Source organism: Glandiceps talaboti, chromosome 8 (genome assembly GCF_964340395.1).
Source record: "Glandiceps talaboti chromosome 8, keGlaTala1.1, whole genome shotgun sequence".
Classification (NCBI taxonomy): Eukaryota; Metazoa; Hemichordata; class Enteropneusta; family Spengelidae; genus Glandiceps; species Glandiceps talaboti.
In genome coordinates, this window is record NC_135556.1 from 27,257,329 (window position 1) to 27,274,685 (window position 17,357).

Below are 17,357 nucleotides of genomic sequence, written 5' to 3' on the forward strand. Positions count from 1 at the left end.
AGTGATCAGGTGAGGGGACATTTCTTTAGTGGAAAGTGATCAGGTGATGGGGCATTCCTGGAGTGGAAAGTGATCAGGTGATGGGGCATTCCTGGAGTGGAAAGTGATCAGGTGAGGGGACATTTCTTTTGTGGAAAGTGATCAAGTGATGGGGCATTCCTCTAGTGGAAAGTAATCAAGTGAGGGGGCATTCCTCTAGTGGAAAGTGATCAGGTGATGGGGCATTCCTGGAGTGGAAAGTGATCAAGTGATGGGGCATTCCTGGAGTGGAAAGTGATCCTGGGAGGGGGCATTCCTGGAGTGGAAAGTGATCCTGGGAGGGGGCATTCCTGGAGTGGAAAGTGATTAAGTGAGGGGGCATTCCTGGAGCGGACAGTGATTAAGTGAGGGGCATTCCTGGAGTGGAAAGTGATCAAGTGAGGGGCATTCCTGCAGTGGAAAGTGATCGTGAGGGGGCATGCCTGGAGTGGAAAGTGATCAGGTGATGGGTCATTCCTCTAGTGGAAAGTGATCAGGTGAGGGGACATTTCTTTAGTGGAAAGTGATCAAGTGAGGGGGCATTCCTGGAGTGGAAAGTGATCAGGTGATGGGTCATTCCTCTAGTGGAAAGTGATCAGGTGAGGGGACATTTCTTTAGTGGAAAGTGATCAAGTGAGGGGGCATTCCTGGAGTGGAAAGTGATCAGGTGAGGGGGCATTCCTGCAGTGGAAAGTGATCAGGTGAGGGGGCATACCTGCAGTGGAAAGTGATGAGGTGAGGGGGCATTTCTTTAGTGGAAAGTGATGAGGTGAGGGGACATTTCTTTAGTGGAAAGTGATCAAGTGAGGGGGCATTCCTCTAGTGGAAAGTGATCAAGTGAGGGGGCATTCCTGCAGTGGAAAGTGATCAGGTGAGGGGGCATACCTGCAGTGGAAAGTGATCGTGAGGGGGCATGCCTGGAGTGGAAAGTGATCAAATGAGGGGCATTCTTGGAGTGGAAAGTGATCAAGTGAGGGGGCATTCCTGGAGTGGAAAGTGATGAGGTGAGGCGGCATTCCTGGAGTGGAAAGTGATCCGGTGTGGGGACATTTCTTTAGTGGAAAGTGATCAAGTGAGGGGGCATTCCTGGAGTGGAAAGTGATGAGGTGAGGGGGCATTCCTGGAGTGGAAAGTGATCCGGTGTGGGGACATTAAGTCTGGCAGCAAGACTATAATACCCGAGTGAAATCACACAATGGCTACTCTGACAAAGAGAATTTCAGTAAATCTTTTATTATTGACAATTTTCGGTTAAATCTTCTAATATTGACTATTTTCAAGAATTTCATTGCATGATTTCTGTGAAATATGGTAATATTGTGTTGGTGAAAAACAAAATTAGGAATCATTTTCATCCAAAGAGAAATTATCAGAGTTTTGAGACAGTCACTATCAAAGTTAGATTACTTATTGTTCCCAATCACTTCTCCAGTCTCTGCTGGGGACAAATCAGAATAAGTGAGCAACCTGCAGTGAGTCTGGGTAACCAAGAATATCCTACAGTGAGGCTGGGTAACCAAGAATATCTATGACTTGGAAATATAGTATTTGTCAGTTTTGCTACAAAAAATGATTGCTTTGTATCTGAAATACAACAGACCTGTGTGTCTTGGTACAATATATATTTACTTGAGAAACACTACGAAGTACAGAAATGCAAAAACAAAATCATTACTCAGACTATACTTGTAGAAAACAAAACAGCTAATTCAGACACAGTCATCATTATTCTTTTGGTTTCAGTTATTCTCATGTCCCTCTGTTATCACCACCACCATCATCATCATCATTATTTTGGTTTCAGTTATTCTCGTGTCCCTCTATCACAAACAATACACATCTCTCAATTTCAGTCTATGGAGTCAGGAAGACCTATAGATACCAATGTGATATGGATCACAGTCACTTTTAGTGTGAAATGTGGTATTATTGTAAATATTGCAAGTGAACAATGTCAGATCAGGAGGAATTATCTTCCATTCGGCCATATTTGATTCAGTCGCAACACATAGTGACGTGCATATATCTTTTTTATCATTTAAGCCTTTGTACCAAGTTTGGTGAAAATTAGTTGGTGCATGCCTGAGATATGAGGGTGAATGCATATACAACAAATATGGCCACCATTCAGCCATATTTGATTTGGTCGTAAAACAAAGTGACAAGCCGATGTCTCATCTACCTTTATACCAGGTTTGGTTGAACTCAGATGATGCATACCAGAGATATGAGGGTGAATCCATACATGGAATGATGGACCCACGGAGAGAAACCAATGTAATAGCCCCCTCTGGTGGTGCCCATTGGGGGCTAAAAAAGAATTCTGGAATAACAGTAACCATTGTTTATCATTCCTACAGCCAAATACATGTATACTATAAGGTGAAATTGAAATGGAACAATAATAAGTTATCTCCTCTATTCCACTCCACACAATATCTGTACAAACAGTATCTTTTGTGACAAAGGACATCAGACAAATCTCTACAAAGTATTCACATATATTAACTGTGTCACTTGTCACCAATATTGACACCCCATTACAGTAGCACAATTCACGTTGTCCATTTCATTTCAGTTTTTGCTGAGTGACCTCGTCATGAGTTCATTTAAACGACCTAACATTGACCTTGGGTCTTCCATTAAACCTGCAGCCATCATGGCGTTATCATAGACCTGTAAAATATGAAAATTATACAGTTTTGTTTTAATATCACTCCTTTACTGGGTAGACAAATCCAAGTATTCTAGTACTACAAGTACCCCCACAGAAGGGGGGGGGGTGGGGGTGGGGGGAGAGACATATGAATCATGATTTTCATTTAAATTTTGAAACATAATGTAGAGGTTTGGCCCAGCTCCTACTTTGACATCACTTCGTAAATATTTTTTAAGCTTTAACTTTTCACATTTTTGAGGCCATAGCAGGCTCAGCTGTGTCCCAGTGTCCTGACCTGATTATCAGCACTGGTGGCGCTGTTATGCCGCTAGCATTCCATGACTTCAAGAGCAAATTCACCATATTGATGCATGGATGCACAGACTTTTTGAACCAATTAATTTCTCACTGAAACACAGACTTTTAAACCCTAGTTTTAGAACCTTTGTAGAGTTTGTGCTATTACATTGAATCCTCATACACATCTATCACATGACAAAATGCAACATGGTGCCGAGGGTAAACAGTCTAAGGAAACACTAGGCAGGGAAATGACATGATAAACTGTCCCCTATAAGGAGAAAGTATTAGTGTAAAACTTTTGATTTTGAAGGTTTCAACACGGAGGGGTTTTTTTCTGAGAGAGAGTGAAATGAGCACAAATACCTGTTCAGCAACAAGTCTTGCAAGGGGTGGATCACTGGTTTTCAATTCATACAACTTCTTTATGATTGGATGACTAAATAGATAAAAATTACAAAAATTAGAAATAGATTTATCTAGAGCCAAGTATAAGGTAAACTTGTTTATTAGGGAGGTATATAAAGTAAAGATAATTTCTGACTTGTATCACAAATCATCTGACTGACATATCATTTTTTTCTTCTTGATTTGTCTCATTTTAATATTTCCTGTTACGCGCCTATGAGCACTTTCTGGATATAAGGTGCTCTATAAGTGCTTATTTATTATCATTATTATCACAAACATGGACATTTCCAAAATATTGCAATGATAAAATACACTTGTGGTTTATAAAATGATAGTACTGCACTATAATAGTGTTTATTTCATTCATGACTGTCATTACCATATGATAAAATATAAAACATATTTTCCCCAACATGTATGGTGATTTTAGAATGTTTTCAAAAGAACACTCAAGTACAATAACATACTCTGTACATGTCGGTTGGAAAGAAGGCATGGGAAATACATGTATATGTGACTGGTTTGATACAGTGTATTTTGAAATAAAATGAAGTGTTTTGGAGTATGATTTTCATGATAGCAAGAAGGCTTTTCAGGAATTACAAGTTCTTGGCATCTCTCTTTACTTTGTTTAGGAGGATACTCACGATGCAATAATCAAATCCTCTTTTTTTTTTTACCTCGTCTCTTTCTTTTTTTTTACCCTGATGTGCTTTGGAAACACAGCTCATTAAAAACTCCTGAAATTGCTAACATTTGCATGGAATTCAAAAATTAGCATAACTGAATTTGCATGGAATTCGAAAATTAGTATAACTGAATTTGCATGGAATTCAAAAATTAGTATAACTAAATTTGCATGGAATTCGAAAATTTGTATAAATGAATTTGTATGAAATCCGAACATTGTTCATGATGATTTTTTTTACACTAGATTTTTGCATTCTGGTAGATGTGGTGTCATTCATCTGTTTTCAAACTTTATTCTTCACATTTTTATCGTGTTTACAATTCTAAATCACATAGCTAAGAAGTAGTCTAGAGGCTATCCATGGTTTGTAATTTCTTCTCACATCTAGCTGAATGAGGTCCTGAGATGAAATGGTAAATTCAAATGAAACCACCCTCACAGCTAGTCATTCACATCATCAAAACATTCTGCCCAATGGTAAGTTAGTGATAGCTCCATAACGTCCAAATATGGTACATTTGTCAGATCAGGACACTACTTATACATTGTCTACATCATTCTAACAGTTGGAGGTTTACTCATGAATAACTGTTGATTTCTCATTGAGCTAGATGGGGCAAAGAGAGATCTTGAGATTTGAAGCCATGGATAGCATCTAGACTAGCTAATATGATGATGAGTAACATTGTTGAAACAAATATGGCTTAGTCCTTGTTGGTTTCATAAGTAAATTTTATGTTAATATAATACCTGGTGTTGATTTCCAGAGTTGGCTGTAAAACTTGCAGTTTTTCATCTTCACTGCGTCCTTTCAAGGCATTTCGTAGAAAATGCCTAGCAGCCCCCATCTCCAGAACGGTTACCATGGCAGGATGTGTATCTAATCTTTTACTGACCTGAAATGAATTATGACAGGTCATATGAATAATTTAAATGATGTGGTATGTGGAGTTCTGATGGTTGAATGGTTAGAGTGGTTGGCTTGGAATCTGCACATTGTTTCGACGATGCTGGCAAATGCTTTTATGTAATTAAAACTTAGCTCAGACTCTAACCACCCTCTTGCACTGGAACTAACTTAGTCTGACTCTGGGACGATTTAGACTGTTCACACTGGAACTAACTTATCTAATCTGTGTTACATTGTAAGTACGGACTTGAGGTATTGGGTAAAACTGGGTTAGTGAATCTGTTTACAACTCCTACCTTAATCTGTGTTACTTTGTTTCCAAGTGCTGACTTGAGGTATTCAGTTAGTGAATCTGTTTCTGTGACAGACAGATTGCCTTCCCCTAAAAACACACAAACAAAGACTTTTACTATTCTTTCTTCTACAATTCATTTGTTGCTGTACTTCAATAAAATATCAATTTCAATTAATCTGTTTCTGTACATATAACCATGACATGAGGTTAGTGTATTGATCCAGCAATGCAATCCATGAGGTTGTTTTGAATAAGAATAACTATAAAATTCTAGTAATACATGCCACAACTTATCCAGTTCAAAATGCAACTATAACATCAAGTAGCATAGCAGATAATTTGATTAATTATTATGCACATACCAAATTGTACACGCTGAAATAGAAAATACAGGATTTACTTTGTGGTCATTCTACAGCAATATGTCTATGTCATTGGTTTTGTGGTGCTCAAAATGACTCAAGAGGAAAGATAAAACAAACTATTATTAGATTTTGAGTGTTACTCTTCTCACCTTCAACAGCTTCAGTACTTGTTTCTTTATCAGATGTAGCCATCATTTCACTCTCAACTGATGTCACAATTTTTTTCTCAAATTCTCTCAGCTGTAGGAGTGATAGTTCATCGTAATCGTCATAGCAATAAAGAATTTCTAAATTCCTCTTCTTTGCCGCTTCAAAATATGGTGAGTTTTCAGCTAGCTGTCGACTGTATCAAAATAATTCAAAATTTATAAAATTGAGGGTTAACTGTAGGTGGTGTCATGTGAAATGCTCAATTCTTTCTTTCTTTGCTATGTTGTGGGAACAATTGTCACAGATTGAGAAAACTGGTTAATTTTTTTATGTACAGATATCCATACCTTGTACCATAATTTTGGTGGAAAACATACCAGTGGCACACAGGTAGATATTACCAACTTATCATCCTTGACAAATACTGTTTGCAGACATGCCTACACATCTACACACAGGTGCAAACGTTAGAAGTAATACAGCCCTTATCAATAAGTCTGTATATTCAGACGACTTTTTAACATAGTTATTAACAGTAAGGTACTGGTCCAACGGACCAGACAAGGTAAAATCTGTGTGGTTCACCCAAAAAAATGGCTAGTCCCGGACTCAGGATCAGTGGATTTGTTCACCCCGATCATACATACATACATACATACATACATACATACATACATACACACAAATACATACATACATATGTACATATATGCATGCATACATACATACATACATACATACATACATACATACATACATACACACATACACACACACGCATGCACGCATGCATACACACACATGCACACACACACACAGACACACACACACATACACTTCAAAGAAAGACTGTACCTTGGTGCACACAGATAGTAAATATGTCTTTGTCCTGCCTCCATTCTATTACAATAATCTAACAAACCCACTTTATGACCAACAGGTTGAGTTGATGATTCAAACCTCAGTAACTTGGCTATCTCCTCCTGTTGATTGCAATCATTTACATAACATGTTGTCAAACAAAGCAGTGACTATAAAGTGACGATATCTGTATTATTTATAAATCTGTCTTAGTATTCTGCAATGATATACATTTAGAATGGTATTAAGGCATAGACTGACTGTCTCAGAATGTTGCAAAGATTCAGAAAGACATATTCATGAGTGGAAATCAAAATACACTTTCACTCCTCTGGGATAAAGTTCACAACTAACTTGACAATTGTATATGTAATTTTTTCTTTGAACTCGTAATAAATTTTCCCCCTCAAGTGTTATTATAAGAACATGTGAAAATTATCAAATGTTTGATCTTTGCTTGTAAGCATTTCATGAAGACTGAAAATCTCAGATACTTTTTCAACAAGCCACATTGTTTAGTTTGGGCACAAAATGAAAGATTACAATAATGTCACTTGTTTTCAGATTTAAGTCTCAAATGAGTATAAAAATTATTAAAATGCAAAAGTGAAAGTGATCACCCGAGTGAAAATTGTCAACAAATTCTAATCTTCCAAGTGTCAAAATATGCAGCCATTGTTCAGTACCGCTATGGATAATGGAAGTAATATCATAACTAGGCAAAACCCATAAGCTCACGCAGGGTAGATTCATTTGTGACTGGCTACCTGGGCTGTCTCACGATGATATTGTAGACAGCACCCTCCATGTGGAGAATGCACATAGTATATAGAACGTGCATGCATAGTCATTGCACCACAATTTATCTTTGGGTAAAAACAACCCCCAAAAATTGCATGGTATATAGGACATGCATGTGTACTAGTCAGAGCTGCTATGTGGCCACTGCGCGAGCTATTACCAGACAGGAGTTTTCGCATTGAAAATGACATAGTCCCTGCTATGATTGGGTTTTAAGGAACTGGCAGTTTATGTTGTCATTTTCTAACCTGGTTAATGTTGTTTGGCCTCATATGGTTGTTTTTGATATCACTACTCAGTTCAAGCATGTCTGAGTTATGGCTTTGGACATGAAAACTGCACCAACAAAATGGCAGGCAGTCATATCAGATTGTATCACAACGAAAATGGATATGCACATGTATGTCATAGAACACTGAGCTAATACCAACTTTGAATGAGATCTGTTCAAGTGTCTGAGTTATGGCTTTGGACATGGAAAATTCGCAAACAAAATGGCTGCCAGGCAGCCATATTGGATCGCATCACAACAACAATGAATATGCACATGTATGTTATAGAACACTGTCCTAATACCAACTTTGAATGAGATCTGTTCAAGCATGTCTGAGTTATGGCTTTGGACAGGGAAAATTCGCAAACAAAATGGCTGCTAGGTGGCCATATTGGATTGTATCATAAAACAAATTGACGTGCATATGTATGCCATAGCATGTTGCCCCTGCACCAAGTTTGAAAAAAATCGGTCCAGGCATCTCCAAGAAACGGCTGCGGACGGACGGACACACGGACGCACGGACAGACGGAACCCAATCCATAAGTCCCCGTCCGGACTTCGTCCGGCGGGGACTAATCAGTCATTCAGTAAAAGAGTGCACCCAATCAATCAGGCTTCAATCTCACCTTTTCTGACTGTTCTTCTGATGTAACTATGCCTTCTCTGAAGAAGAGGCCATAGTCTGTGATAAATTTATCATACTTGCCACGGTCCTTCTTGGATTGGTCTTGTAGAAACCGTACAATTCTAGATGTGATCACAGACCTTAATTTCCTTTAAAAATGAGGCATGATTGGTTAATAAGTATCTGGATCAATTTGTCTTCAGCTCCAAAGATCAACTTGTTTTTTGTCTGTTATTGTTTGCCTATTGTAATGATTATTTTTGTTTAATCTTCTTTTCCTTTTGTGGATGACATTAATTGACAGGAGCATTCATACAAGATTTCATGTATGAACCCCTAATGTAATGTCTTGGGTTAGTGTTTATGTTCAAAATGTGTATGAACCCCTAATGTAATGTCTTGGGTTAAGTGTATGTGTTCAAAGTGTGTATGAACCTCATGTAATGTCTTGGGTTAAGTGTATGTGTTCAAATTGTGTAGTAGAACAAGTGCATAAGGTGTCAGTGTACGTTGTAATACACGTCTGAAGTCTCAAAATGATAATTTATATTTACATTTCTACAAATAACTATGGTTTTAAAAACTCACCTAATGAGGGCACTGTTCTGAAGTAACTCTCTACTAAGATTCAATGGAATATCTTCACTGTCCACAATACCTAAGATAAGAATTTACAAGAAATTGATAAACCTTTCAAGATTTATCATACTGGTATTAATTGTCAACATCCAATGCACCTAGAAAATTTATGTGCAAGAAGTTGGTTTAATATTCATGAGATGTTTACCATCCTTAACAGTTCGTTTCATTACATAAGAAAGATGAGTAACAAGTTTCAGTATAGCAGTGGTTTTTGAGACACTATGTTCACAGACAGACAGACAGACAGACACATGCACAGAGAGACAGACAAAGCTATTATATAACCTCTTACAAATCTTATCAGTTATTCCGTTAACATAAGAATTCCACTAGAATAGATGCAGTGGTTTTTGAGATATTGTATTCGGGGGGGGAGGGGAGAGAGAGAGAGAGAGAGAGAGAGAGAGAGAGAGAGAGAGAGAGAGAGAGAGAGAGAGAGAGAGAGAGAGAGAGAGAGAGAGAGAGAGAGAGAGAGAGAGAGAGAGAGAGAGAGAGAGAGAGAGAGAGAGAGAGAGAGAGAGAGAGAGAGAGAGAGAGAGAGAGAGAGAGAGAGAGGGAGAGAGGGAGAGGGAGAGGGAGAGAGAGAGAGAGAGAGAGAGAGAGAGAGAGAGAGACAGACAGACAGACAGACAGACAGACAGACACACACACAGAAACAGAGAGACAGACAAAGCTATAACATATCCTACCTCTTACAAATCGAAGCCACCTTGGAAGTATAGCATCTGCATTGGTCTGAATTAAAACTTTCCTACTGTATAAAGACACTCTGTTTCCTTGTTCCCTGGTGAATTCCCACACTGTCGGAGTGTGCTCCGGGAAGTAAAATAACGCCCGGATATTGAGAGGAGCATCAGCCCTGTATTGTAGGATATATCTGGGACTAGTTTGGGAATTGGATAGGAAATGATAAAAATCTTGATGTTGCTGATCTGTTATATTTTTAGTCTCCATCATCCACAAAGCCTGAAAAAATACAAAATAAGGATTGGTTTCTATCATCGTTTTTTATTGTGGAATACTGTATTGATACTTGACAGCACAATGTCAACCCATTCAAGTATCTACTTTCACATCCTTTCAAACAGGAATGTCTGAGATAGCTGAGTGGCAGGTGATGCTTAAATTGCCCAAGACAACATACATGAAAAATTTGGTACCTCATCAATAATACAAGATATGCTCATATTTTGACTATCTCACTAAATGAAAGTCAATGTCATAAAAAATCAATGTGATTCAACATCAAAACATTTGCTATCCATGTAACAAAACAGTGTAGCATTCACTATCCATGTAACAAAATAGTGAAGCATTCACTATCCATGTAACAAAATAGTGTAGCATTCACTATCCATGTAACAAAATAGTGTAGCATTCATTATCCATGTAACAAAATAGTGAAGCATTCACTATCCATGTAACAAAATAGTGTAGCATTCACTATCCATGTAACAAAATAGTGAAGCATTCACTATCCATGTAACAAAACAGTGTAGCATTCACTATCCATGTAACAAAATAGTGTAGCATTCACTATCCATGTAACAAAATAGTGTAGCATTCACTATCCATGTAACAAAATAGTGAAGCATTCACTATCCATGTAACAAAATAGTGTAGCATTCACTATCCATGTAACAAAATAGTGTAGCATAGGCAATTGTGTCTTTGGTTTGGAAAGTTACCTGACCTTAAAAATGAACAGACCATCCTATTCTTAGGCAGAATAGTTCCACCCATATAAGGGCAGTAATACATATATACATCATAACACTATTCAGTGATTGGCTTAGGTCATGCCATGTGGTCATGTGTTCTATTTTCCCTATGCCAACAGTCATCATGGGAGTCATTTTGGTGATTTCCTTTGACTGGAAAGAATATGTTATAAAATACCGTTGTACTGTCTGGTTGTGAGGGTACTGGTAGACATCATATTTCCCTGGGGGCTGTTAAGCAGCATCTTTTTCCTGAGCCTGAAAGCCTTTAATGTACAACCTGCATATTTCACTATACCAAGAAGTCAGGTAGATCAAACCATGTTACAAACCTGTTCTGTGTTGATCCTACGTCCATTCAGATAAATTGGTACACCAACAAAATTACTGTACTTCTTGACTATTTCTGTAAAGATAACATGCAGCACTGTTTTAGATTATGCAAATGAATTGACTGTATTACTACATTAGGCATAACATATTGCTATTCAGACAATTAAGTTTTTGAGAATAGCTCCTGAAATTTGCTTGAAAATTGTTTCATTTTAGTAATTCCTCACACTTCTTAGGCGTCTGGTAGTCCCTCTTTAATAGGAAAACTGTAGTATAAAGTAGTACAACTGTTGGTATTTTTTGAAATTGATTTGAAAGTCTTGAAATGGGAATAACACAAAATAGGACAAGACTGGACATTAACCTTTAACATCATTTTCCACAGCAAATTTCCAGCAATCTTTCTTCAAATGAACAATAATCTTTGTTCCTGGCTGGACATGTTCTGCTTCAGCAACATCATAGACACCACTCCTGTAGAGAAAAGAAATACATCTATCTGATAAGAGCTCTTCAGACATACTATAAGCTATGTTGTACTTGGGACACACAGTGACACTGGAGACAAACGTAGACAAATATGGTACTCTACTGCATTATTTGAGCAAAGCTCCAGTACTTTTGTATTAGCAAGCTTTGTTTTTGTTAAAGATTCTAGTCAATGGCCAAGCTCACCCTCTCCATTACGTATTTACCATGAAAGGGAATGTAAAAATACCGGTAAATGGAACCTGTTTTAATCAAAACTACGACAGAAGAATACCTTCATATCATATGTATAGACACTGTATCATAGTGACACTAGTATGTACTTAGGAAAAAGTTTGTAGTAAATGTAACCTTACCCATCAGAACTCCATCTATAGCCTTTACTGTCTGGTTGGTGGGACATGCTAAAAACTTCAACTTTGTTTCCGACCATGAAAGTTGAATAAAAACCAACACCAAACTGACCAATAATAGAACTGGTTGACTCTGCCTCTACACCTTTCTCTTGTAAATCCTTCAAGAAAGCCTACAAAAAACACAAAAAGTATCACAGGTCACTATCATAACTTATTGATCTAACCACAATACAAGAAGTACAATGTACCTCGTGTTAGCTATCTGGTGAGCAACACAAAAAGTAGGTAGTTTCTGATTCACACAGTCTAGATGACTGCTGCCTAAAAGCAGAGTATCAACTCATAGGAATGTTTGTTTTAATACCATCTGCTCATTAAAGTAATCTATCAAAGCCTAGTAATTTACTAGACTCTTTCACAGTCCTCGGAGCTTCGCTTTACTAAAATTAACGCTAAATGAATTATTTTGTATGTATTGATACCATCTACATAATGTACTCCATGACAGTACTCGAATAACCTTGTACTGTGTGCCCTCATCGACCACATAGAGATAACTATTTGTTGACGTGTGACTGTGACGCTCTGTGTTTTCTCGGGGCTTCGTGAAAACACAGAGCATCACAGTCTCACATCAATGAATGGTTATCTCTATCATGGTCGATGAGGGTGCACAGTACAAGGTTATTCAAGTATGGTTATATAGCTGGTATCGGTACATACAAAATAATTCGTTTAGCTTTAATTTCAGTAAAGCGAAGCTCCGAGGACTGTGAGAGAGTCTAGTAATTTACATACAAGGCATGCAAAGTGGTATTAGCTGGGAATCAGTTATATGATCAGCAAATGCTACAGTGGTGAGACATTTCATAAACATGAGGGGGACAAAGCAACTATTACCAGATTTTCCTTTTTCACTAAAATCTCAGCAAACACATGACATTGTTTATGTTTTCAATAATAAGGTAAATATTGATTTATGCATCTCTAAGGGTGACCCTATTTTTTTATGTTTCGCATCACTTTTTCATGGCAAATATGGATCGGTTAAACTTTAAAAAAAAAGATTAAAAAAAGTACAAAATAATCTTCATGTTTCTCTGCCTCTCATTTTCCTCCTCTTTATCTTCTTCTTATTGCATTCCTGGTAACAAGCCCTTTCCCAGCTTCTCTACACAATTGACATGTTCTCAGCCTCCTCCCCCTACTTGAATAACTTCAGTCATGAAAGAGATTCTCTGTTCATGAACAAGTGTCCTCGCTGTCGCCATGACTGTAGATGATATCATCAGTCTAGACACTTGCTTATTCTTGCCAGAGAGGATGCTGTTCCGCAAAATATTAAGGACAGGCGAATATAAAAATATTTTTTTATTTTGAAGACAGAGCTGAAAATTTGGGTCCATTAGGTAATGAGAAACATAAAAAAATAGGGTCCTATAATGTAATAAACAACTTTAATCAAGAGCCAACAAGTCATCCATTAGTCTCTGTTACCCAGCTTCTTGCCTCTGAGGGCATAACCCCCAGCATAGTCTGGGAAAATACAATGTCGCCAATTGTTACAAGATGGCTGTATTGGGAGCTGACTCATAACATGACCTCTGAAGTAAAATCATATGGTGACAACTCTTGCTAAGAGTATTTTGATTTATTTCCTGACAAAGATGGTTTTCAAAAGTTCATACTATGATTTCTGTTAAATATACACATAGTTGATGAAAATGAAAACTCAAAGTCCTTTTTGTCCAATCAGTGACTGTCCCAGATCTTCTCAGCAGCAATGTTGTTCCTTACAATTGGCAACATTGTATTTTCCCAGACTCTGCTGGGGGTTATGCCCTCAACAGCAAGAGAATGGGTAACTGAGACTAGGCATCAATATCATGTAATCTCACCTTTGACCCTGACCTAGCTATCGTACCAAGATTTGATACCAGTTCTTGTTTTGTCATACCAATACCAGTATCCTGTGTAATAAAATAGAATGGAATAACAATAGATTGTTATGTGGGTACAAATTGTGTCACAAACACACATTATATTTGCACAGCTATTTATTTTAAATATCAAATGTTTGTGTAGTGTGACAGACTACAAAGCACTACTTCATGTAAAGTGTCATGTAGTCATCAAACAAAGTAATTGTTATAGATTTCACTGAGGGCGCCATCTATTTCTTGACCATCCCCATTGTCATACAACATTAAAGTGAAATGTACCTGTATTGTAAAAGTTCCAGAATCTTGGTCTGTCCGTATATGTATTTCAAGAGGGGTATCTTTCCTTATGTTTTCATTGGTCAATCGCTGATACCGCAACTTTTCGATGGCATCACTGGCATTTGACACAATTTCTCGAATGAATACTTCACTGTCACTGTACAAAGATTTTGCTACAATGTCCAACAACACCCGTGTTTCTGCTTGGAATTCTAAGTGTTCAGATGGCCCTATTATGAGAATAGAAAGGAAGACAAAAACATGATGAATAACCTTGACCATGACATCTATCATTCACACACACAAGTAATAATAATAATAATAGTGTAGTTTTTAATATGCCAATAGCACTTTCCCAGACTGTGCTCAAAGTGCTTTAATTACAATTATAATTACCTAAGATACAGAACTATAATGGCACAACAGTACTTTATTCTCCCTCAACTCTCTGTCAAGTATACAATCCATTGCAGCCTGTATAAGCACTTAGGATTACAACCTCTATCCTACCAGGTCCCCAATTATACAACTGGGTTGTTCAAATCCTGCTCTAAATTTAGAGAATTGAGAACACAACTCACATACCTAGGAAGACTAAATTGTATTCATGGTCAATTTATGGGTACCTGGAATATTTTCAGATACACTGAAAGGGCACAAGCTGAGTTTATACTTGTGGGGCATAATTTCTTCTAGAGATTAAAATATACATGTTGTATTCAAATTTACTGTATTTAACCATCACTTGCTATTGACAGAACTCAAAATTGGTATTTAGGAATAATAAATTATTCTGTGAAATAATTATCATACGTAAAATGCCAAGTAAACATGTATTATGTTATCAAGTAGGCGAACAACGGCAGAATATGATTTCAGTGCCACATTGACATTAACAGTAGTACACTGTTAGTTTAATTTTATGGATTTATGTAAATACTGTCACTTGTGTTACAAACTCAGCTTGTACAACTGTAATACACTTGGTTTATGACACCGTGACAATTCTAGCTATCTCTACAATCCTTCTCTAACTCAATACCTAAACATGTGTCTATTTTCTCTTTCTTTTCACTTTTTTGAAAGTAGGAATGACACTGACCACACATCTATGAAAACTAATATACTCTTACTGAAAATGTGTACAATATTGACAAATCTATATTTGTAATATTTCAGTCACTAGTTCAGACTTAAATAAAACTGACACTAGCGGGTAGTAAATAATAGTAAGCACAAACATTCTGAAATCATAATGCAGCAATGTAAGAAATCATGGATACTTATCTCACCTTCAACTTTCTCACTGTCAGTAATGATATTATGTACATCGTCAGCCTGTGTACCACTTTGTGCCTGACTGCACAGTAACCTTGCTGTATTGTACACTGGATACCCAAGCCTTCTACCTGAAGGGATGCGGCTGCCTGATAAATCAAAACACATTAATACATGTAACTTACAGACTAAGCATTATAAGTGATAGTTTGATAAAACTAAATGCAAATTGATTTTCACAACTGACCAGTGTCTTGTGCACATGGCTATCTTGCTTCTACCTATACTTACACTGTACAGAGTAACACAAAATCAATGACTTTTTTGGGACTATATTATCTACAACTTTTGCACCCATATTACATTGAGTTATTCATTCTGGTCACACTGTTACCACTGCAATGATTGTTTGCACTGCAAACAATGATTACATTCTTATATATGATGACTTCTCTCAGTCTATTAGTTTTACAAGAGGAGGTATAAATAGATTCCATCATATACTAGTACTTCTTTCTACTTTTACTGCTACCGAATTTTGTGCACTCGGCCTTCATTCAAATATCAAATCAATTTGTGAGATAACAGAAATCAATGAAACTATATTATATATTATCATAAACAAAATGGTATAAAATTGAAAACCTGTGAGATCTAATATTTGCACTTTAATTTTTTTGCTTAACCTTCTCTAATTTCCAACTATAAAAGTGAAATACACATTAGTGAACATTCTGTTGACAAAAGATTCTTGTTCTATAATTATATATATATATATATATAGGAAGTCAGTGGTAAGATTTGTCTGTAGTACAGTGCTCGATACGTCTGCACGCAGAGCGGAGTATATGTTGAGGGTAGAAGAAAATCAAGTCGGGTTTTTCGTCTCTACAAGCCTGTTTCGTGAGTAAATCACTCGTCAGGAGATGATTTACTCACGAAACAGGCTTGTAGAGACGAAAAACCCGACTTGATTTTCTTCTACCCTCAACATATATATATATATATATATATATATATATATATATATATATATATATATATATATATATATATATATATATATATATATATATATATATATATATATTACGCTCTGCCACTGCGGTATAGAGCACTGTCTTAGCAGATTGATACTCACCGAGTTATATATATATATATATATATATATATATATATATATATATATATATATATATATATATATATATGCATACATACACACATGCATGTGTGTGTGTACATACATACATACACACACATGGGCGAGTTTTAATCATTAATTCTTTCTACATGTATAATACTAGTATTAATATATATATATATATATATATATATATATATATATATATATATATATATATATATATATATATATATATATATATATATATATATAGATAATACATAGACACACACACACACACACACACAGACAAGTCTGATAAGATTTAGCTCAGACCACTAACTTAGTGGTCAGACGATTTAGATAGATTCGATGCGATACACAGAGTAAGATTGGTATATTCAGACTACTTTTTGTCACATTTTTACTCAAAATATAAACTTTTAAAGGGTCTATCACAGGTGATTGCGGCGGAATACGATGGAGTTCACGTTGCAAACTGCACTCACAACAGTCAACACGTGCTTTTGTATGATAGCGATCGCCAACATACATGGACACGCAGGGACTGTTTACTCACCTGACGTTAAGATTTCATCTCCTGTGATGGATCGCTTACAACTTCGAGTGTAAAGCAATAACTTCTGTGACGAAAAATTGGTATAAACGTTGCGAGCTCTCCTCGCACATGTCCTCACAAGCATCGCCATTTTGATTATTTTGACCTTCTAGGTAAGTGGAAATTGTTCCAATTTTGAAATTTGTGTCGAAGATTTTTTCCTAATTTTTCACTCCTAATCGTAGACTTAGCGGAAAAATTAGTGATT

General features: G+C 36.7%; 2 protein-coding genes across 2 annotated transcripts in view; both read right to left on the reverse strand.

Moving 5' to 3' along the window:
- The window catches only part of LOC144439451 (heat shock protein 75 kDa, mitochondrial-like), a 9,173-nt gene extending 8,173 nt beyond the window's left edge, over positions 1-1,000 (reverse strand). Inside the window, exon 1 of the mRNA XM_078128737.1 lies at positions 904-1,000. Within this exon, the coding sequence (XP_077984863.1) occupies positions 904-1,000 (97 nt within the window). The remainder of the gene's footprint in view (positions 1-903) is intronic.
- Positions 1,001-1,322: 322 nt separating this feature from the next.
- LOC144438526 (heat shock protein 75 kDa, mitochondrial-like) lies at positions 1,323-17,240 on the reverse strand. Its single transcript, XM_078127591.1, has 16 exons — positions 17,111-17,240; positions 15,419-15,553; positions 14,127-14,356; positions 13,803-13,874; positions 11,905-12,074; positions 11,424-11,533; positions 11,059-11,132; positions 9,695-9,971; positions 8,952-9,021; positions 8,365-8,512; positions 6,655-6,782; positions 5,799-5,992; positions 5,286-5,371; positions 4,830-4,975; positions 3,344-3,416; positions 1,323-2,694 (listed from the first exon to the last, which is right to left on the reverse strand). The coding sequence occupies exons 1-16, from the start codon at positions 17,238-17,240 to the stop codon at positions 2,593-2,595; spliced, it is 2,145 nt and encodes a 714-aa protein (XP_077983717.1). The 3' UTR covers positions 1,323-2,592.
- Between the last annotated feature and the right edge of the window lie 117 nt (positions 17,241-17,357).